We start from the raw sequence: 24793 nt of genomic DNA on the forward strand, positions 1-24793 counted from the left end.
TGTTGTATACTTACATGTCAAGATGGTTAGCATCATTGTTGACATCATATGGTGCATTAGGATAGCAAACAATAGTTTATAGTTGTCTAGAACCCTCGATCCTTCGTTGCCAGCATTTAAAAACAGTAGTCCTAACATTGCTCCTGTCATAACATTCACAATTATACGGAGATGTGTTAGCGTCTGAAATGAATTCATTAATTTATTTATACACTCCTTAAAACTCCTTGAAACTATGTAGTAACTTCATGGCTTTGCAAAGACAGGGGAATTATGTTGCTAGTAGCTTTTAAAGCTCCATACCTTAAGTTGGAAATTACGTTACGAACTGTAAGTTGCACTAACCTAAAAATTCCAGAAGGTTAAAGCAGTGTAATTTTTATGTCGCCAGAGCTTACGTTTCAAAGGTTTTTAATGGAATACACATAACAGATTTTATGCTTTATAGTTAAGATGTTAATTATTCTGGTTTGGTGCCTTTGACGATGCATCGAGACACATAGAAAAAATGGTGTTTGGTCTATGATATTGTTTTGTTAATATATCTTTAAAATAACAAATGCATTAAACAAGATAATTTCCTTGTGAGTAATGTATGAGGAAATGATTATAAAAAAATTACTTTTTCTCATTCAGACAAGTGATAAAGTACCTACCTGTAATATATTTAACGATTATGCTTGTTATATATTTGAATTTACAATATTTTTTGATAATAGAAACAAACTATCTCAGTTTTCATCTTCGAGTCAAGTTACTTCCCGTTATTTTTCACCAGTAACAACTAGTATTTTATTTATATTTCAAGTGCTTAGAAATTTTTTGAATATATTGATTTACCGAGTCACGTTTGGCCATCAAAAATCCTCTTCTAATCAGCACCTTAAGCTGATTAGATTCCGGTGTTTCTTCCAGTCCTTTATTTCTATTGCTGCGCTTTACTTTGGACAGGGGGTGTTTCTCTCGGAGGGTCTTAAGGTTACTGATGGCGGAAGGGTTCGCAAACCACTGAAGACACTTTCCATTTTCCATCTCCGTCACAAGTAATTTACCCTTTTCTTCACCGTGTTCTCCGCAGGCCAATTCGATTACTACAAAAGAGATATAACATATTTTAATAAGTAACCAGATAGGGACCTACTTAGTAGATTTTACTCAATATTTGAATGAGTTGTTTGAAATTCAAAAAAGAAAAGGAAAAGTGTTTTTGACAGATGGCTTATAAACTAACTAACTAACTAACTAACCATCACGCCTTTTTTCCGCAGGGGTAGGCAGAGAGGACGGACCGCCAAACAACTTAGTCTTGTCACACATCCCTTGCCTCATTCCCATTCATACATTGTCTCATACATACTCTTCTATTGTTCTGACTCTTGACATGGCCAGACTCAAGTATCTGATTCACTTGATCGTGTTATGACTTCTTCGGGCGTCGCCGACTTCTGCTACCATTCACATTTGCATCATATATTCTCCTTACACTCCTTTTTTCGCTCGTTTGCTCTTTTATGCCCAAACAATCTTTTATTTTTCATTTTACCATACATGAGATCTCATTCATACAACATTCGATCTACTATCATCCTTCCTCTGCGAGTTCCATGCCTCGCTGCCATACATCAGGGTACGTACCAGCACTCCATTGTGGACTTCTCGCTTAGCTTCTTTAGACATTTTTTTGTTATCGCCAACTGCCTTCAGTCCTCCATTAATGGAGTTACGTGCATTTACCCTTCTTTCAATATCTCTGTCAGCCTTCCCATCTCTCGTAAACATACTTTCTAAATGGCTTATGCAGGGAAAATACAGTTTGGGAGGGCAAAAGGGTGAGATTAGTAAATAGTTCGGGATCAGTTTGAGATTACGGTAATATTTTAGAGAAATTGTTTATCGAGTGTAATTTGAAGATAATGCAAGTACTAGAGAAGAAAATAATTGATTGCAAGAACAGTAATTAATCAAAAGTGACATTTATTGTATGCAACCGCATGCAATAATTTGTGTTTTTATAGCATTTACATATTGAGCTTGATTGTATCACGATAATGTAACATTTTTATTTTCTAAATTTTAAATTTGAAGAATAGTTGTAATTACTATATCACTATACCGTTAAGTTTGATTGGTATTTAATAATAATTGATTTTGTTATTAAACACCAATTTTTTTATAGAGATACCTACATTATTGTATTAAAATAAAATATATGTATACAAAATAATATATAATATAATAATATACAAAATAATAATGACAATTTATAAATTATTTTTTTTTAATTGACTTTTTAATGCAAATTTGTTGACATTTCAAACTGTCATTACTAAACGCATCTTGCTGATAGATCCATTGTAAGTAATGTGACTTCTATTTTATAAATGACACAATACATATATGTAATACATAAAAAAAATACCAAACCATGCAAATGCCCGTATCATGGTGGCAACATAATAAAAATAAGAACATATTATTATACAATGATAAACATATATGTAATAAAAGTAGTAATAATATAAAAGCAAAAACAAAAACAAGAAAAAACAAAAATAGTGGCAAAACTATAAGCATGTTGTCCACAATTTAACACAAAAATAATTAAAAGTATATTTCAACGAAATTGAGTGTGGTGTGCAATACACAACCCGTGATATCAAGTAAATATTCAGATATAGTTAGCATAAATTTAATAATCGTACCGTAATCAGCAGGATTGTGATACTGCGGGCAAGGCATATGGACTCCTTCCAGATAGGGGACAAGGTTGTTGGTGGTTCCTTGGTACAGGCACTCCCCAGCAGCTAACACATACACATGGTCAAAGGTCTGAAATAGGGAAGCAGAAGGCTGGTGGATGGTGCAGACAATAGTCCTTCCTTGCTGAGCCAACTGCTTCAATAGATTGACCACCTGTCTGCAGGATGAACTGTCCAATCCACTGCAAGAAGAAATAAATTATACATAACCACCCAATGACGTTACAATATATACATACTTTAATAGCAGATAGTTTAATAGTACACAACTGCTGACCCTGTACAAATCGCAAGTGCGCCCTACTGTCGAATTTGGCAGCCATCTCTGGTCCGGAGCCTCTAAATACCTGAAAAAAACCCTTGACTCTGTGCAGAAACGGGCGGTCCGTTTGATAGATTCCCCAATTTTAACAAACGGACTGCAATCTTTAGAGCACAGGCGTCAGGTAGGTATACTGTCCTTGTTCTATCGGTATTACAATGGAAGATGCTCTGAGGAACTAGCGTCATTGATCCCTTCGGCACCGGTGCGTAGTCGGGATACACGCCAAACGCGCGCCCAACATTTGTACACGGTTGACATTTGTCACATGAGAACGGGTCGCTTCTACGATTCGTTCTTAAGTTAAACAGCTCGGCTGTGGAACGAACTGCCGGCCTCTGTGTTTCCTCCCTCCTACAATATGGGACTCTTCAAGACCCATGTTCACTCCTTCCTCTCCACAAAAAGACCCTCCACACAGCATCCCCAAAGATGACATAGGCCCTGAGGGAAATTATTTTCTTCAGGGCCTCCTGTGTGGAGTTAATATAAAAAAAAAAAAAAATAAACAAAAAATCTATACGGTCATTGTAACAACCCCATTTTTTTCTTCTCCCCAGGGGAGAAGAAGACGAATATAGGATAAGAATAGGAGCTGCTCCTATACATTCCATACTTATGCATTAATTTACGACTGTACATGTTACTTCGGTTCGATATTTCCGAAGGTTATTGCTAAGAATGTCTAAATTATGAAATTTTGTGCTATACTGCGAACATATATGGAGAGTTGGAGTTTTTTTTAACGTTAATTCTGCATGCCAGCCACAGACATAGGAATTAATAGACGAGAAGATAAAGGCGAGGGGTAAAATCAACTGTTGAAGAACGAAGGGAGTGAAGATGACTGTGATTCGTCAATAAATCAATCTGACAGTAAATAGGCATCTCGCATTATAATATCACCATTTACTTCTTAAAAGTAAAATCTGCTTTGAATGAATAGACATTTTTACATGGGAGCGCAAATTACTCGCCACGTTATGAACAAATTTGCGAAGTCCAAATTCGGCAAAGTAAGGCAGCTTCTATATTCAGAGTCGTAGTTAGTTTCAGAGTATTTAGTTAAGACACTTTTATAAATGTTCATAATTTACTTCCCAGCAACCAACCAGCTTTGTGTTTCGCGTCCAGACGTTTCTCGATGTGATAGTAACAACTGATTCATATTATACGATGTGAATATGCTTAAAATAAAATAAAATAATGCTTATATATGGAATGTAATACGACAATTGGGTTTATTCTCTTTTTTCGCATCTATTTTTACCAGTTTTCATAGTACAAGTAAACATTTTGCCGTGTTATTTCGTAAAATGAACCGATGATGCCTCGACCCCATAGTTCGCACAAGAATGATGACGTCACGTTTTCAAATATCACTTGAGGCCGTACGCGAGCCCAGCCGGCTCAATGGAACCGGTATGGGGAGTGGGGATAATACGCTTTTAATCACTTAGGGCAGGTCTACTAATATTCATATGTCTATGATGCCAGCAAATAAAAAAAATATCGGTTTGCCGAGTTGATCTTGACGGTATGTGAAATTTTTTAAATTGGCAAGTTCAGGCAAGTCCAGGCCATTATTCAGTATTTTAAATAAAAAAATATTTGATCAAATATTAAATGTTGTATTTGAATGCGGTTGAAGTTGTGGAATTTAATGCACTCGGTGTAATTTTTAATGCTTAAGTTTAGTTTTTAATTTATATGTTTGAAAATTATTCGATTCTTTTAAAATGGGCGTTGTAGATATAAGTCTAGATCGGTATGCAGTATTGTAAGTTGGGCGGATATAAATGTGTGCTGTACAGGGAGTACAAAGTCTTCACGTTGCGGACAATATACGTAATAAATCTCATGAACCCTTTTGATGGTAAGTTAGTAAAGAAGGTGGTTGACTTACGTGGTGGGCTCATCCAGGAACATGATGAGAGGATTGTTGATGAGCTCCAGAGCGATGGATATCCTCTTCCTCTGTCCCCCGGATAGGCGCGCCGTCCTGGTGTTCTGGTGCTCGTACAGTCCCAACATAGATAGGATCTCTTCTATCTGAAAAGAAAAAAAAAAACAAAGAATAAGATGCAAAACAACACTTTTGTTACCATTAGGGGTCATTGAGATACCCCACGTATTTTATAATTATTATAAGGTTATGTTTACAGTTTTTAGGAATACAAAAATACCAAAACCATAAATTCACTGTTTGATATTATTGATATTACAAAATATTGATATTGAAATTTTGGCTACCCCAATTGGTAATGGGAAAGTTAAATGACTGGTAGTAAAAACATATTTTCGAGCTTTTTTCTCAATTTAATGCGGCTAGTCCACGTTGGACCAGTGCATTGGGCCAACGTTGGCGCCAACGTGGGCCGGTTAAAAACGGTCAAGTTGTTTAGGCGGCAAATCCAAAATGGCACATTTTAAATATAATAGAAAATTTTTTCGTCAACATAGGTACTTACCTTAATTATCGAAATTTTGTTCGATAAAAAGCAATGAAAATAACCTATTCTGCATAGGCCATTTAATCTTCTTTTTTTAATGTAAAAACCCCTCAAGAGTCCCAACTGCTCCCAACCGTCTGGAGCCAGTTAGACTAAGGCATCCCCCATTGGGGTATTGTGAGGCTAATGGTAGTGGGGAGAGGAAGGAGATGAGGAAGAGGGATTGAAGAAGAAGTTGGGGGAATGCCTGCCTATTCAGATCTGGTCACCGAAAATGGCTAAAAACGTTTCTGCATGGTGTTTTTACACCAGGGGGATACTGAGAGTATCTTCTACTCTGCTACTTCAACGGATGCAACGGCCAAGTCGTCCTGTACACGTTGGGCCAAAGTGAATGCCGAAGACAACGCCGGTCAATACGAAACTAACACGAGTATTATACAGGGTTTTCCAATAAGAGGTGTTATTTTTATATTCAATCGTAAAAGATCAATGGTTTCATTGCTTGTGTGGCACGTAGCGTCTTGTTGAAAGTAAACGTTGTCCAGATCAATACCATCCAATTCCGGCCATAAAAAATCATTAATCATCTCTCGATAGCGCAATCCATTCACCGTAACTGTTGCTCCAGCCTCGTTTTAGAAAAAGTAAAGTCAAATGACTCCGACAGACCATAAACCGCACCAAACAGTCACACGTTGAGGATAGAGAGGTTTTTCAACAATAACTCTTGGGTTTTCCGAGCCCCAGATGCGACAATTTTGCTTGTTGACGAAGCCACCGAGGTGAAAATGGGCCTCATCACTCAATATAATTTGCATTTGATTCACTCAAGTGAATTTTAATAATATCAATGCGTTGTTGAAGCGTGTATCGTTCCATTTTTATTAATGGCGTTGTTTCTAATTGTCAAATGTCAAAAATGACAGCTTCAAAAGTAACATATACCGAAATAGTGGGCTATTCAAAATAACACCTCTTATTGGAAAACCCTGTATGCACGGCGCTCGGAAACTAGTGGGAATCTACATCACATTTGGAATCGATTTTGTGATATTTTTGATTTGAGCTTTCGTTTTCAAGTAAATCGATTCCGATGTTGGAATTTTAGTCAAATTTGAAAAAAATCGGTCGCTATGGACAATATCAACCAGCTGTTCAATGTCTTTTAATACCCGGCTCCAAAAGTTTTTTAACAAAAAAACTGCCGGATTGCATTATACTGATTGCCAGATAACTGTCGAGAACTTGTGACAGCGGTGTAACTGGTCTAGTGACTGGTGGGTGTATATATTACGGTACCTGCGTTCCAAAATTATTCATCATCTTAATTCATATGTAGGTAGCTACTAAGTATAAAAATGGCTATTCAATAGTTGTTGGGACGAAATCTTACATGACAAGTCTATCACGTACCCAAATAGATTAGGGTCACGGATTACATATTTATTTCGTCACTATAATTTTTATTAAACCTAAATACATTCCTTCCAATCGCCTACTTTAGGTAAAGGTAGGTACCTACTTATCGCATAAGCAGGCTTGTAATAAACTTGCTAATAAACTTACGAGTACCGAATGAGAAACAAGTCTTTCCAAGAGTGACTCTGGTTTTGATTCTTGATCTACATGAGCGAGCCGCACAATTGAGCTAGCTCTTTTTGATGAGCCGTATTCACGGCTCAATTGAACGGTTACTCTGTTATTTAAAAAAAGAACCGTTGAATTTTTATGTAATATTATGTTAATACTGTAACAAGTTGATACTTTTAATTTCGGAATTAAACATATTTTGAAATTTAATTTCCATTTAAGAAAAGAAATCATTTCGGTGGTATTGGAGAGGAAACCTATTTTTTTCATGCATTACTAACCGTCTTCCTAATTAGGTAATTAGATACTTACACGCCCGTTCAACGATGGTGTGGTAAAGCCGACTTTGAGCCTGGTTTAAGACCGTTTTAACCAAACAAACGCCGTGGTAATAAGTCAAGTTTTTCATTGTTCTGACCTTACGTTCCGCGTATAAATAAGAGGGTAAGAAGGTACAATGTATTCATCATATTATGATTAACATGGATGTACCTATAATTCTCTTATTGTCCGCTCTGTTCGAATACAGAATATCTATTATACCTATTAAATGCAAGTGTTGTGTAGCTCTATATACACAGTTGTTAATTTTGCAAAGGGCGAAGCCCCATAAATGGGCACCAACACTTAATCTGGGCTAAGCTCAACCAAACGCAATCCGCAGGGCCTAGAAGCAAAAAAACTGCTAGCAATAATTAATGAATTACCTTCTCATTACATATTTATTTATTCTTGTCTTAATTTTTTACCTTTGGTTTTGAAAAATTTTGAAAATTTTTAAAATGGTAGTTTACGCGAAGTTAATTATTTTCAATACAAATATTAATTGTTGTACTTTTTTTCCAAGAACTCTCAAATATTTGGACATGCGCCGTAAGAGGTTACCCGATGTTAAAAAAATATTTTTATGGTTATGATTATTACAATAATTATTTCTGGTTTGAAGGGAAACCATTACAAAATATTTAAGAACGTATAAAAAAAATAATTCAAATGAATTACTTTTTTAAACATAATTTCCACAGTATGTAGAGATGAGCACCTGAAACTAAAACCGCTACTGAACAGTATTGGAACCTAATGGAAAAATTATTTAGATGTCATCGAGATGAACAATTAAAAAATATAAGAGAATGACCCGCAGAACAATCGACTAATCGACTTTTTGTGAAAATAATTCGTTGAAATCTCGCTTATGGGCAAGATTGGAGTTTCCGTGAACTTTTACATTTAGAAGTCACACCAATATCAAACGCCCCTCAATATTTTTCTTTATTTCTCAGTTACCGTAAACTCCATCAAATTTAAACTAAAAATATTATGATGTATATTATTTTCATGTTTCGCGGAAAATTTTGAGAAAAATATAATTGAATTGTTTTCTTACATCTTCGTGGTGATAATAAATTGATTGTTAAATCATTTTACGACGCTCTCATATTAAGCGTCGGTATTCAGACGGGCGTAACCATAAAAACCATGCATTAAGGATTCATGACGTCAACTCTTCAAAAAAGAATAACAGAATGTGAGCTGAAATTTTGACCGATCTAAAAGTGAGCCACTTCCGATTTACTTTGCTAACTTTTCCGAAATATTATCAAATATTCGGTTGGTTAAATATTATATTTAACTAGTTGTTAAGCTGAAAGTATTTACAAATTACTAGCTGACTGTACCCGGCGTTACTGGGGGTTATCCTCAGGAGATAGACATACATCATCGTAGAATTTTCTGTAGGCATTTTTAAGATATGTATACAATTCCGTAGTACATTATTTTGATATATCTTACAAGGTTTAGCAAGCGTTAACAATGTAAGTGCCCGAAAATATTTTTGTACGATGATTACAAAACATAGACTTTTCTCTACTTTCTATTAATATAATATGAATGTATCATATTATATAAACCTTCCGGAAAAAAATCTCTAAATTATAATGAAAACCTTATCAAAATCCATTTAGTAGTTTAGAAGAACTAAGCGCACAAACAGGTAGCGACTTTATTTTATACTATTTAGAGATTAGAGATTAGCCTCGGGATCACATTGCCTTTCAAAAACAAATATTGCCAATTTTCTTTATAATCCTAACTAATATTATAAATGCGAAAGTGCGTTTGTTTGTTTGTCCTTCTTTCACGTCGCAATGGAGCGACTGATCGGCGTCTTTTTATGCGTAGGGATAGTTGAAGGACTGGGAAGTGACATAGGCCCGGAAAAACATTTCTTTGTACAGTAATTTCTCCCTAGTAGCACGCAAACGAAGCCGCAGATAAAAGCTAGCATATTTTTGTTGTTGTTAAATTAGAGAGACGTCAAACATTTTACATGAGCTCCGTTAGTATTAAATAATCCGCCAAAAATTGAAACAAAAGAAATACACATTTGAACTAAATAATTATTAATGGAATAAAAATAAAATAATTTTATGATTATAATTAGGTATCTACTTCATCGTCTGTCTGAATGCATATCATCAGTTCCAATTTTGCCAATTTGAGTTCATAACGCAGGAATATTAGTATGTTCCACGGTGTACTTTTAAAAAGTGGTCATAAACGAAATCCCCTTTTTCGGAATACCTTGTTTCCATAGAAACACTTTTTTTTACTTGAACAATAAAAAAATCTTTTCTACTATCGTGTAAAAAATCACCTCCCGAAGTAGTTGTGCGCTTTACCCCCGGACACCTTGTATTTAAGTAAAATGAACTTGAACTCTTATATCTGAGTGGGTCTTTTCATTCCATTTTACTTAAATAAAAGGTGTCCGGGGGTAAAATAGTTTCTACTATCGTGTAGAATCACCTTCCAAAGTTAGTGCGCTTTATCCCCTTATGTATTTAAGGCGATGCCATACGTAGTAATGCAAAATCATGTGTTTTTGGTTTGAAAATTTGGTTGCCTTGAAATGTTTCAGATGCTTTAATTAAATACTGCAAGTAGAATACATTTTGGCCTTTGAAATAATCCAGTACTTTTTAGATAAATCTTTTTATAAGCCCAGAAAAAAAAATGTATAAGGCCTATGAAAACTGCTTTAAAGTTCAAAATCTCCTACCTACGAACCCATTTTCGGTTATAATTTTATTGCATAATGTGGAAAATTAAGTTATTTATAAAATGATCGAAAAAAAATTAAATATTTATGCCTGAACATCCACAAAATAAAATACAAGGCACTTTTTGGCCATGTTTTTTTCTTGCATAAATCAAAACAGGCGGATGGTGTTGAGCGGGAATTTAAACCTTATCGCCATTTACGTAAGGGTTGTTATTGATAGCGGCTTTAAAATATTACACGACGTACTGTATCGCCTTAAGTCAAATGAACTTGAACAGTATGGGTTCTTAAATCTGAGTGGGTCTTTTCAAGTTCATTTTACTTAAATACATTTTCCGTTTACTGTGGTGGTAGTAGGAGATTTTCAAATATTGTCAGGTTATTCGTAACCAGGGAACGTTTGCCTTTACTTCAAAAAAATATAAGTTTAATATATTATTTTAATGATCGATTTACAGAAATAGATAGATATATTAGCACTGCTTTCAATCACCGAGCCTTAAAGGTCAAAATACAAGCTTAGAAGTCAGTTCAAGGTGAGTTATTTATTATTTTATTTTGATAAGTTTCATCAATGACGTCTTGAGCATTGGTTTTCTAATGGTGTTTTAATATTAAACTATTTCGGGTTCAACGCTTCTTCGCTCCGATAAATGCTCAATTTGCCGACTAAACCTCTGATGTTTATTTCAGAATACGGATTCAATCGAGAGTTTATCGTAAACCGATAATGCGAATAAGTTATTATTATTATTAAAGTTTAGCTATAAAATCATTATTTTTGAACTGATATAGTTAAAGTATAAAGTAATCTTAACCGTGCAACAAAATTGTGAGTTGTGCTGTACTGAAACGGCAAAAATTTCTAGAAAGATAAATTCTAGCTTTTTATGCCCGGAATTTGTGTAGCAACGAAATATGTTCATCGTAATTCGACCCTGAGGTATGAATTTTTAAAAATATATATATAAAAATTGTAAACTTTAATAGATTCCTTCAATTATTTATTGTTGAAACATTATTTTTATATTCACTCTTATATGTCAACAACAAAGTAAAAGATAGTGGAGTGGAAAACTGTTTTCTGAAGCCATAAAAACCCCCGAACAGTGAGATCTTGCGAAGAGGAAGCTACAAGCTAAAAATGCGTATATTTTTGGTATACTTTATATTGTAGGTAACAGGCATTAAAATCGCTTGACAAACGGAGTCTAGAAACGTTCGATTTCAAGCAAATAACTGGTTTTTATTTATTTTGTAAATAATTTTATAAGAAAGCAAAAAAGTTAATCAAGTGAAACTGTCACAGATAATTTTAGCTATAATACCGTATTTTCAAAAGGTTGTTTCCTTTATGCGTTCATACATTTCTATTGAAAAAAATTTTTTTTTAGTAGTTTGCATTTATATTTTTTATTGAGTAATTTATATATTTATTTGTATTCTTCGAGCGAAGCGATAGGAAAACCTTCAATTTATCTAAAGCATTTTTTTTGATATTCATAATGTACACCAATTCGTTATAAAGATGAATCAAAATAGTGATTTGGCACTAAGCTTCGCCTTAAAATTTCACAAAATCGTGGAAAATGACTAATTCGACTCGTTAATAGAAATGTTTAATAGGAGAATAAAAAATGTTTATCTGATGAAACCGGTTTGTGAGTAGATACCCACTGGTTGAATGCATAAAAGATTCTTGGGGTTTTCACAAAAGTCACAATAAGTCAAAATATTTAAAAAAATCAAGCAGAATAGCACTAAAGTTGTTCAAACAACTTGTCATAGATGCTTTGAGATGATTCTAAAAGCAGAGAATTGACTTCTCTCAGATTTCCCAATTTCACCAACAGCTGGTGGATGAGAGATAAATATAGCTCTGATACCTTTTAATGTATATTTATATCAGAAAGGAATGGACAATTTCATTATTATTAGCGCGCCGCACCGTTTTGGACCTCGCTCGACTTAGCGGCCGTTGGATCGTTGGATGGGACAATATGGCAACCTAAAATAATTACATTAATAACTAATGAGAGATTTGTAATGTTACCGAAAATTTAATTCTTTAAATTGAACAATATTTGTGAATTATGAAACAAAAAATAATACCTAATATTATGTCTTCCTGCCTATTCCTTCTCCACAGCTTATGATGGACAAGACGTAAAGCAATATTACATTGCACAGAAATTTATGACAGAAAAAAAAAACTGTGCAAGTTTCATGACGCCAGAACCCTCCATTAGAAAGATTTTGCTTAGATTTGATTATTTATAGTGAGGCCGGTTAGTTGGTCGAGCGAGGCGCGGCGGTCCAAAGGAAATTAAAGTTTAATATTCATTGCACACGCTAAATTTTCCGCTTATGATGATAGTACACGGTAGATTTAGCTATTCAAATATTGTCAGGTACCCATGTACCCAACCTAGGAGCCAAGGAGCCTAGGAGCCTGTGTATGTTTGGCTTTTTTTAAATAAAAATATGTTTGTTTGATTTGGTCAATCTCTAAATAATATAAAATAAAGTGTATATTCGTGTCTCTCTGTTTGTGCGCTTAGTTCTTCTAAACTAACAAAATGGATTTTTTTAGGGTTTTCACTACCGTTTAGAGAATTTTTTTCCGAAATATATATATAAACCTTCCGGAAAACACATGCATATTATATTTATAGAAAATAGATAAAAGTCTCAGAGCAACACCGGGTACACATCACCTAGTAGATAATAATCAAATCATTTGGTTTCTGGTAAAAGGAATACGTAATAACGTGTTAGCAAATTTCATAACGCTTGCGTTCATCGTTAGATAGATTTTCTGCTTTTATCTTGTACACAATTTAAATATAAAAATAAATTTCTGCATTATAAAAACTGATAGAAGAGCTTAGGACGACATTTAGACTGTTGATTTAACTAAAAAATCAACCTGTAAAAAAAAGTTTTTTACTATGATATTTTTTTTTTTTTTTTTTTTTTAAAAGAAAGACAAACATTCCCGGGTTACGAATAACCCAACAATGTTTGAAAATCTCCTACTACCACCACAGAAAGCCGAAAATGTTGCTTGTGTTGTGATGGAGGACTTAGCCAGCCGAGGAATCGAACACGCGACGCTCGGGTGAGACCCAAGCGCTATGCCCACTCAACCACTGACCGGTCGTAGATATATCTATTTTTATTAATTGTATTTAAAAATAGATCACTTTTTTGGTTTGTCTGTGGAATGAATTTTCCTCCCAGGGACTGGAGTCAACCGCGCTACTGAGAGACTGAGCCAAATCCTGATTGGTTAGGACCATTTATTTTGTATATTAACTGGGGTATAATAAGTCCGCATATTTATGTATGCTTGCCACCAACAGTTGATAGAATGCATTGTCATTGAAAACGAGTCTATCTTCCGAGTTTCAGTTGGATTGGATGTCGGAAAGTGTGTTAATTCCGCTTCCAAGATTTAAATTCATTCGGTGACCGGATAAATCATCAAAATGACAATTCATCACATCTTTAAAAAGTTATATAAAGTCATGGAAAATGATGAAACAAAAACTTTATTAACTGGGTTAAGTAGGTTAGGTTAGGTTAATTTTTTTTTAAATCGTATCTAATGACTTTATATCACTTTTTAAAGGTGTGTTGAATTGTCATTGTGTTGATTTATCATGGAACCCTTTCATTCATTACCGAAAACGAAGGTGAATATATTTTCCTATTTAAACGCCCATAGGGCTTTTACATATAATAATGTACATCTTTATTATTTTTAGTTATACAGATTACATAAAAAAATCAGTGTTAGGAAAATATAGGTTACATAAAAAAATATCAGAATTAACAAAATATGTTACACAAAATATAAGAGTTTAAAAAAAATAGGTATGGATAGAGTACAAATAAGTGAGACGAAAAATAGAAAATCTGCCAAAATCCTCCAAATCAACGATAATGATAATAAAACAATAGTTTACATAGATGTATTTAAAATATAGTTTAATTATGCTTTAGTTTCTCACCGTTTCATCCTTTTCACTCTGGTCAGTATCAACATCCAGTTTAAGATCGGCAGCAATGCGCATGCTCTCCAGAACTGTAAGCAGGGGCTGCAGTCTATCCTCTTGCATGATGTAGCAGGACATCTTCTTGAAGGCATCTGAAACATGAGCCATTTTTAGTGACTAGATCTTCCGATAGTCACGCAAAATAAAAATAAGTCCGAACCTACACGATTTGAATCACATGGAGTGATAAATAATTCTTCTTCTCCTGGTGCTGTGCGCTGTCGGTGGTTGACTATTATCTGGATGATATTCACACTACAAGCTGTAGGTAAATACAACCACTTGTACTGCAATCACTCAGCGGTAATACACTCATTTCTGTAAACATTAGTAGTTATGTGAGTAGTTAGACCTCGCGTATTTAATAAACTTTCTCTTATTTAATAAATCAAATCAAAATTTCCTCTGAAATCATAATATTCGTAAGTAGGTACTTAAATACCTACCTAATTAATTAACAAACACGACGATCAATCACATTTGAAATAAGAATATTCAATGAACCACTAAGGTGGCTGACGCTGAATTTCCGCCGTGCTTCAGCTGATTCTGCTTACTTAGTTTTTTGCAAAATGATATTTTTGTAAATTGTGCCGTCTTACCAAATAACTTATTTATATGTTTTAGTAGTAAATAATCCAGAATCGCTATTTATATGAAGAGAAATGCCTATCGCCTACTGCGGCGCATGACATGTTAAAACGGCCACCATCTTAAACCGGAACTGGAACGAAACAGATTTACAGAAATACGAAATGCAAAACGCTTGAGTAATCCGATTTAAAACAGGACCCAGGCTACAAGGTTCACAGAAAACTTATTAATCCAAAAAGCAAACAAAACTATATTTCAAAAAGGACTACACTACATGGCCATTAAAATATATAACAACCTTCCACGTAGCATCAAACAAATAAACGATATACTTAAATTTAAATCATCAATCATCACTAAAAACATTTCTTTTAAACAAATCTCACTACACTTTAAATGAATACCTTACATAAATTAAATACCTCTGTTTTTTATTTACATACATTTGTTAACATGTAATTGTAGGATATATTATGTAATATAATGTGTATTTGTTGGGTTAGCTGGAAGAAATAGGATGTAACCTATATGCTATACCCTTTGTACTTTGTATTTTCGTGCAATAAATGTTTTTTTTTTAATTTTACGCTCAGTCAAAAATATATGTTTGTACAGAAGCTTCGATGTCATGAAATGGCATCCTTTCTCTGGGTTATCAGTTTAAGAGTAGAACTATTGGCTTCAATATTGGAATATTGAATTTTCCAATAGTTCCATAGTGGAACATATAGACGGTAGGTAAAAATAAGGAAATATTAAAATGTCATTTAACTAATTAGTTAGAACTGTGGGTGGCGGATGTACCGAACCACAAACAATGCGATGTTAATTTAATAGGACCTGCTCTAATCAATCATTTGCATAATTATTAACCAAACAACATTATGTAGCTAAATGACTTCAGTCTAATCACCATGTGAAAATTGGATTGAAAACTAATTAAGACAATTTTACTCGCAATGTTTTCGTTGTTTGTTTTATCTTTATCTATCATTTTAGACAGTTTTATACATAAAGTATGAAGCCTTTCACCTTCGCGTGACATTGTAAATAACTACATGTTTAAAAAATGTAAGCACTAAGAATTTGTAATCTTTTTAAGGTCATTTCATAAAAAAAATCTAATAAAAGTAAAATAGCAAATACAAAAAATAGGCAAGTATTTTTACTATAGAGTCCTCTGCGTTCGAAGTCATAGGGTTTATTTGAAATTACCTGTCGGGTAAGTATGTTTTCTGAATCTGATTGTAAATAATAAAATTAGATAAAGCCTAGGAGCTCGTAATAAATTGTAACGTCTTGAGGTGATTTTTCACAAAAACGGCGCTATGTAAATTATCCAATAATTATTGTTGGTAGTTCCAATTTGACCCGTGAAGCAGATTTGTGAAGCTGAAAATATTTGATAATAATAATTTTGACGTCTGAAGACAGAAGTCTTCACATCTCTACTGGAGGATGCCAGGTTAACCAAGTCTAGTAAAAATCACCGATTCTCTCAAAAAATTAAACAAAAGAATTGCATATTTCAAATTTAGAATAAAAGTCTAATAATTATCTACTTTATCGCTTGTCTGAATTCCCACACAGTTCCAATTTTTAAAATTTAAAAGCTAATTCTTCTAGGTCTAAAATTATAGAGCTAACTGAACCAGAGTTACAGACAGAAACAAAAAGTATTTTCGATTTATTTTTAGTAGTACTTGAAACTTAAGATACCTTTAACTTTGTCTGCAACTCTGGGATTTTCCATTTTTGAGGAATTAATTTTACGTTAAGTGAGATTTAACATATTTTGATATAAAAGTCATGCAGAGTGCATTACTGTCTATCTAACCCAACGTAATACTTATCCACAAGAAATCATAAAACTTTTTTTTTTCACAGTGTTGAAATATTCGTGGTGCACAATTTATTCCGCACATTCATAAATAACCCCGACGAGCCCCATCTAAAAAACTCCGGTGTAATTATCTGAATAATTGAAATACTTTTTACGAGGTTAATATGAGCCATGCCTGAGAGTATATAAAATGTGTTTCTTCGTTGGTTTCAGTGTTGTCAACAAAGTTGGCAAAACCCCGAGTAGAAAAAACAGCTGCAACGTTAATTAAACGCGAGGATAATAATAATTTCGACCACACAACAAAGTGTTGCTATCTGCTCTTTAGAATTTTCAACATAACTACTTGTTGCAAAAACGAGTTTTAGGAATTTTTAGTCGCTTACATTACATAAGGGTGTTAATGAAAAAAATAAACAATGTAAAATTGTTATTAAAACTGCGGTAGGTTGACTATTAATATGGCACACGGAGAAAACTTACTTATATAAAATATTTCTAATTTATTAAAAATCTGGACAAATTATTCATATTGCTGTTGAAATCGTCTGCAGGCCTGTAACGAATGAATTGACAGATTTCTTAACACATTATTAGTAAAACGCGAATGTGTTAAGAGGACGGCGGAACAGGTGTTCGTAAAAAGTATAATATTGTGATATTTCGTCATTATATTTATCAGGAAAAGAACACCTGTGAGAACAAGTGTTACGATATATTCAGAATGGACTGATATTTACAGAAAATGTATTGCAATCACGTTGTTGACAGGATTTCAATAAGTCACCCATACTTATTTTTCTCAGTTTTCACACATTTTTCATAATAAAACGATATGCCTGGATATGTCATATTACCACAATGTTCATTATGTCGTGTTTAAAACAATCTTTCTCAGCTCTTTATCGTCCTCCTGAGAGATCACCGTACAGAATTGAAACGTTACTAACAATATACAATGCCTTTAACCAAAGTTAATAGCTTGATACTTGGACTTCTAAACCTACCATATTTCCACCTCTTTCTCAATAAATTTGATTGGGTATTTACAATCTAAAAACCATAAATTTAATTGGGTATTTACAACCAAAAGCATTAAATTTAATTGGGTACTTACGACCTAAAAACCTTAAATTTAATTGGGTATTTACGACCAAAAACATTAAATTTAATTTGAAAGTTACAAAATAAAATATTGAATTTATTGGGTATTTACAACCGAAAAAAAAAATTAAATAAGTATTTACGACCTAAAAACATTAAATATAATTTTAAAGTTATTAAAAAAAACGTTAAATTTAATTGGGTATTTACAACCGAAAAAAAAAAAAAAAAGTGTATTTAAGACATAAGAAAATTAAATTTAATTGGGTATTTACAACCGAAAAACATTACATTTAAATGGGGATTTACGACCTAAGAACATTAAATTTAAATGGGTATTTACAACTTAAAAACATAAAATGTTCTCAAATTTAGGCTTTTATATGAAAATAACTAAAAATAATTGCGAAATTGGAAGAGTAATCTTTAGCTCGAAAATACATTACTTCCAAATACTTCACAGAAGTAAATGATAACCAAACATTACCGATGTCTCAAAAATTTTGATCTGGAAAATCGTGAAGATAAGAATAAAACGTCTCAGTGCGTCACACGTCAGGCTAAAGGTAAAACTATTCATTGGCTCATAATTATTACAATTACATTATTTAGTTGCATTATAGTACCGTTTGACGCCATGTTGCACAATGATTAGCTGACAAGAGCCAGGGTATGGGAACAAAGTCCTCCATTGGACCTCGATGTAAAACATGATAAAGAATTGTTTTTCAATTTACTGAAAATAATGATATCTTTATTTGCAGTAAGCCAGTCATGAATCACGATAACAATGTGAGAATGAAACAGATTAGTAAAATGAGTTATTCAGTTGCCTAGTCAATCCACAGAGAGCACTTTGGAATTGCTTGTGAATCACATGTTATCGTGTCGTTAATCTTCCTTGGTGAGTTAATGATATTTAAAATATGAAGCAATACCACAATATATGATTAATTTGTTAAATTTACTGATCAATAAGAAAACAGGGCGTTGAAAACAAGAAAACATCCACTGGGAGAAAAATATACTAAGACGAAGCTGGTTAGCGAAATCTTGTTTTCCACTTTTTACTAATTTTAAAGAACATATTAATTCTTTTTGCTGTTTAAATAACTCATTTCTTTAAGTAAAAGTAAATGCGTAAGTAGGTACTCGTTGTTAATCTTAGGGTGCGTATACATTTGCGAACCGAAACGCGAACCGGGAAAGGAACGAATCAACTGCAAGCGGCGTTTCGCGCCATTTGCTTCGTTTCTTTCGCATAAGTTGAGTTGTTCGGCAGTTCGGCTCGCAGATGTATACGGAGCATTAAAGTATAAGTTCCCTTTTGTGTCTAGGTAGCTATAAAGGTACTGAAATTAGATTAATTATTAAATCTTTTCGCATTTTGATGACATTTTGATTTTATTTCATATATCTATAACGTTAATAAATACTTTATTTTTTAAATTTTATAATTATTGCAAATTTGGGGTGGAGAAATGTTTCAGAATATCAAAAAGCGTTTTTAGAAAAAGAGACTAGAATAAATATTGTTGATAATAAGATTATTTGTGCTTTCGCTTAGTTAGCCAAATATCCTGTTACTACGCGTGGAAAACATTTATAGCGCGTCACTACTGAAAAGGCACATATTTCTCAATATTCCAAAAACATAGTTTCTTCAGTGTAATTGAAGATCTTACTCATATAAATATATACATACATATGTATATATTTCTAATGGCTGCTAGGCATCTGCATGAGATAATTAATTATGATGAAATGTTTACAAATTTCGTATAGTACCCAGTTAATATCTTATTGAATTAATGTTTGTGAGCATTTATATCACAAAGAATGATATATTTTATAAACAAATACAGCTGACATTTTGTACGCTTTGTGATTATGAGGTGGTTACTTCCTTGAAGTCAATGTGTGAAAAACAGCACTGAATAATTATATTGTATACTTGTACCGAATACCGAGTCCCTAAGGCTACGAAAAAAACTGGAGCCAGTGAGACTCTATGGCATTCCCAATTGGGGTATGTTGTTAGGCTGAAGGTAGCGGGGGGGTAGATGGGGAATAGGAAGGTGGGAGAGTACCTGGATATTCAGATCTGGTCACCAAATACGGCTAAAGCCATTTCAAGCAACGTTTTAATTCTGAATAGTGGTCTTTCATCACGGTGATACTGAGAGTATCATCTACTCTGGAACGTGTCGTAAGTATACTATACAGGGTGTATCGGCACGTACCCGACAAACTTTAACCAGCTATTCCTTAGCACATTTGGAGTAAAAAATGTTATGGGCACTTTGCTGTCCGGTAACATTTTTTTTAATAAAAAATTTACCATTCATATTTTCACCACATGACACCACTGTTTTATCCTTTGTCACAGTTTGAAAACCCATCTGGCAATATTTTATTCGAGTTTCGTTGAATAATATACGTACGTACCTACATTGGCGCGCTTTTACAATCACAACGAAATGGCATGGCACCATTCGTCTCATTTTTAACTATTATTATTTAGTGTGTATGAAAGAGCGAAGACGCTTTTTGACACACTTGCTAATAACAGCTGTTGAACACGAGAAACAATGCCAATGACAGTGATGGAGTGTGGATTTTTTTATAATTTTTTGTTTTTAATTGAAAAAAATGTTACCGGACTGCAAAGTGCCCATAACATTTTTTACTCCAAATGTGCTAAGGAAAAGCTGGTTTAAGTTTGTCGGGTACGTGCCGATACATCCTGTATATTGTTTTAAATGAGTGAATTGTGAAATAACACAGATTCGTCAAATAGAATTTACTTGCGTTTGCCGGGATTTGAACCCGAAGTGTAAATTAAATGTTTTTTATCAGTTTCTCATTTATAATTATTTTATGTTTTCTCGAAATGGTCTACGCACTTGGTTTCAATTTGAGTCGAGAGGTTATGAGTTCGATCCACATCGTAAATTACCTTGGATTTGACGTTTTTTACGGAAATTATCAAGTCTGAGTTAGGGGCGGTCGCTATTTATTTTGTTTTTAATTTTAATTTTTAATATTTTTTTAACAAATGTTGCCCATCTGACAAAGTTTCGTTTTCCAACTGCCTAACATAAAATGATTCAAGAATGATTATTTAATATTATTTGAAGTAAATTATTTGTTTACCTGCTTTAAAAAAATCAAATAAACTCGAATTAATTTCTAAAAAATTCTTACACAAAATCTTAATGAGAATAGTCGTATGTTTAATTTAATATCTAATAAAGTGTTTATTTTACGCAATTAGCCTTCGGTATATATTTTTTTCGGTTTTACACTATCAATAATTTGCTTCCGTGGTAATCAATAAAAATAAACAAGTAGAAAGTATTTATTTTAACGACTAAATTAATTACATTTTAAAGATACGTTATCGAACACGCCTTATGAAATGTCATGTGTTTTATAATACACGGTCTGAAGCTATGGCCGTACCACTGAGAGTATAGTTGTAACCTCTCTTTTTATTACATTTGTCGTTTATGAGGAAGAGGGAGAGGTTAAAAAGGAGCTATTTGTAGCACGCTTATAAACAATTTGCAGTTTTTAAGTTTTTGTGACCCTCTGCAATTAGCCTTTTTCATTGATAATTTTAGTGTGGGTATCCAGAAGGTGGCAAGTTTGTTAAAATATATGACGAAATGTCAAAAAAAATTACCATTTTGTTTTAGAAGTGTCGAACCGACGTTATATGCAAGGTTATTTTGGCAATTGTTTTGAGTTAGAATGTGCAGAGTTTGGTTATAAAATTCTGAATGCATGTTATCAAAAAGGAAGGGTTAATGTAACCAGAAAGGGTTAATGGAACCAGAATTTGCAATAGTTAATTTGCATTCAAATGTTTTAGTATTTAAAAAAATATGTTATAATGGTCTTCATTGCGCTAGTGATTCCCGCATTTAAAAATCAAAGGTTACGCACAAAATTGCAACTTTGTTGTTAAAATTTGTAATGCCAGTTTTTGAAGAGAGAAACGGCAATCTTGCGAAATAATGTACAAAATACAAGTATCTTCATACGAAGAAAACTACAAAGTATAAATATTACACCCATGTACATATACGTATATTATAAAATGCTTAGAAAGGAAGGTAGCATAAAATTTGAGATACATAATAACATTGCGTATTTAAAACTTAATTGGTATGCACATAAAGTAACTTTATATGTATACAAAAAAGCCAAGAATTCTATTTTTAAAAATATAAGTATAAGATATATTCATTGATCGCTACCAGTAGACGCAAGTAACATTGACCAACATTAACACCTAAATTGAATAACCTCAATATATGTATAGATAATACTATAATCCCTCTGTTACATACATGGAGGGGTATTACATTGACAATTATCATTTAGTAGTAGAATTTTATTTATGTTTAAATGTGGATACATATATAATACACGTTATATAAGCACGCTAATTTATAAATCATAATTTACATTTATTTATCGAAGTAATGTAAGTAAGGCGAAGCACTGCTAAGTAATGCTAAGTCGCGTGTTTTTGGTTTGAACATTTGATCGCTTATAAATATTTAAGATGCTTAAATAAAATACGGCGAGTAAAACCCATCTTAGCCTTTAAAACAGTCTGGCATTTTTGATAAATCTCTTTATAAGGCCAGAAAAAAATTAAGTATAAGGCCTTTAAAAAGCTGCTTTAAAATTCGAAATCTTCTATTTACGGTTGTGGTTTTATTGTATAATGTGGCAAATTAAGTTCTTTATAAAATGATTGTAAAAAGTTAAAATATTTGTGCGTGATCTTCGCAAAATAAAATAAAACACACTTTTTGGCGATGTTGTTTTCTTGCACAAATCTTAACAGGCGGCTAGTGTAAGCGGGAATTTAAACCCTATCGTCATCTACCAAAGGAGCGTCATTCCAAATGTTACACGAGGTGGTCGCATCGCCTAAATGAATATTCGGAGAAAACAATGTATTCAACAACAGTGCCGTGGATTATTATTAAAGAATGTTATTTAGTTTTTTATATTACCTACTGCTGTTGTGTAATGTATGTAAATGTTTTTCTTTAAATGAAATCACAGTTGGTACCTACATATTGCTACACTCAAATCAGTGGCGGTTGGTGACTTTTGCCAAATGCCTTAAAATCAACCAAAACACACAATGTCTACTAGCCGAATTCTCGTCAAAGATTTTGGGAAATCTGATACAAATAAGTACATGAAATGAAAATGCTATGATAATTTATTGGCCTATTAAAAATTGAAATAAATATACAAAAATGTGAACGTCATTCCAGTAAGAAGATACAAAGCTTCTTACCGGAATGACGCTCGTAACTAATGTGAACGGCATTCCGATAAGAAAATACAAAGCTTATTTTAGAAGACGCTCGTAACTAATGTGAACGTCATTCCGGTTAGAAAATACAAAGCTTCTTTTAGAAGACGCTCGTAACTAATGTGAAAGTCATTCCGGTAAGAAGATACAAAGCTTATTTTAGAAGACGCTCGTAACTAATGTGAACGTCATTCCGGTAAGAAGATACAAAGCTTATTTTAGAAGACGCTCGTAACTAATGTGAACGTCATTCCGGTAAGAAAATACAAAGCTTATTTTAGAAGACGCTCGTAACTAATGTGAACGTCATTCCGGTAAGAAAATCAGAGATGTGCTTTATTTCAAATAAATCCATTTCAAATGGAAATGCAAAATGCAAAATGGGTATTTTCCATTTTGCATTTTAAATGCTTTTCTAAAAACCATTTTGCATTTTACATTTTAAATGCTTTTCTCAATGCATTTTCCATTTTAAATGCTTTTTTGCAACATTATTCATACTATCTCCACTCAATTTTTTTTCATAAGCCCCAAATATCAGTCGGTCTTCAACCTCGCTATGAGAGATAATTTACATTTGTCAAGTTGCTCCCTGGTAGGAGCCCTGGCAATTGAGTGATACCATTACAAAAAATACTGATTCAAATACTAAACAAGGGGCCATGACGCTGTAATATTAAATGTTAGATAGCAGTTTCTATGTTTTTACGTTGGCAACAATAGTCCCGCGCAATTTTTTTGTGGTTTCACAATCTGTAGTCGTAGTGTTTTTGGATTTGCCATCATGTAATATGTTTTTTCTACATTGATGTCCATTATTAAATGACAAAATTGTTTAAAAATTCTATAATTATTTTAATTGTTTAACCTGAGAAACCATTTTGCATTTTCAATTCATTTTGAAAATAGGTATTTTGCATTTTGCATTTTGCATTTGAAATGCTTTTCTAAAAACCATTTTGCATTTTGCATTTTCAAATGGAAAAATTTTGACCCATTTCCATTTTGCATTTCAAATGGTTTTGGGTACCCATTTTGCACATCTCTGAAGAAAATACGAAGCTTCTTTTACAAGACGCTCGTAACTAATGTGAACGTCATTCCGGTAAGAAACTACAAAGCTTCTTTAAGAAGACGCTCGTAACTAATGTGAATGTCATTCCGGTAAAAAGATACAATTTTAGAAGACGCTAAACAGCTACTTATAAAAAATATTACCACCATTACCGAGCGTTTGCAATTTATTATAACAATAGCTGGACCCCGCCACGCGTTTCTGTGGATAAGTCGTCTGTGCAAATTGAGAAATAATAGCGCTTGTTGCTTTTACGTCCAACAGATGGCGCTGTTTAAAAAAACATGTTTTTGCCTTTCACAGGTGACATGTATATAAAATAGATATATAAAACACACATGTATTCAAATGCAACGTCGTGTCAATATTTCACACTAATCGGTGAAGAACATTCGGAGATTTAACATTTTGATCACACGAACATTTAACATTTTGATCACACGAACATTTAACATTTTGATCACACGAACATTTAAATTTTTATTTAATTAGATAGTTTCTTCTGGACTGTACCTCGTGCCTACCTATTTAAATAACTAACTTGTGATAAGCGCAACCATAAAAAAGTTATTGTT

The 24793-nt window shown here is 33.1% G+C and overlaps 1 protein-coding gene across 2 annotated transcripts in view; it reads right to left on the reverse strand.

The window, feature by feature from the left end:
- The window catches only part of LOC149421058 (ATP-binding cassette subfamily G member 4-like), an 83476-nt gene that overhangs the window by 7697 nt on the left and 50986 nt on the right, over positions 1 to 24793 (reverse strand). For both annotated transcript variants that reach the window (XM_089635772.1, XM_089635773.1), the window contains exons 4-8: positions 14211 to 14347; positions 4988 to 5133; positions 2703 to 2941; positions 841 to 1091; positions 15 to 183 (exon numbers count right to left, since the gene is read on the reverse strand). In XM_089635772.1, the coding sequence (XP_089491898.1) occupies positions 15 to 183; positions 841 to 1091; positions 2703 to 2941; positions 4988 to 5133; positions 14211 to 14347 (942 nt within the window). The remainder of the gene's footprint in view (positions 1 to 14; positions 184 to 840; positions 1092 to 2702; positions 2942 to 4987; positions 5134 to 14210; positions 14348 to 24793) is intronic.

The sequence above is a fragment of the Hesperophylax consimilis genome, chromosome 9 (assembly GCF_061612785.1).
Source record: "Hesperophylax consimilis isolate HC1 chromosome 9, BYU_Hcon_1.0, whole genome shotgun sequence".
Lineage (NCBI taxonomy): Eukaryota > Metazoa > Arthropoda > Insecta > Trichoptera > Limnephilidae > Hesperophylax > Hesperophylax consimilis.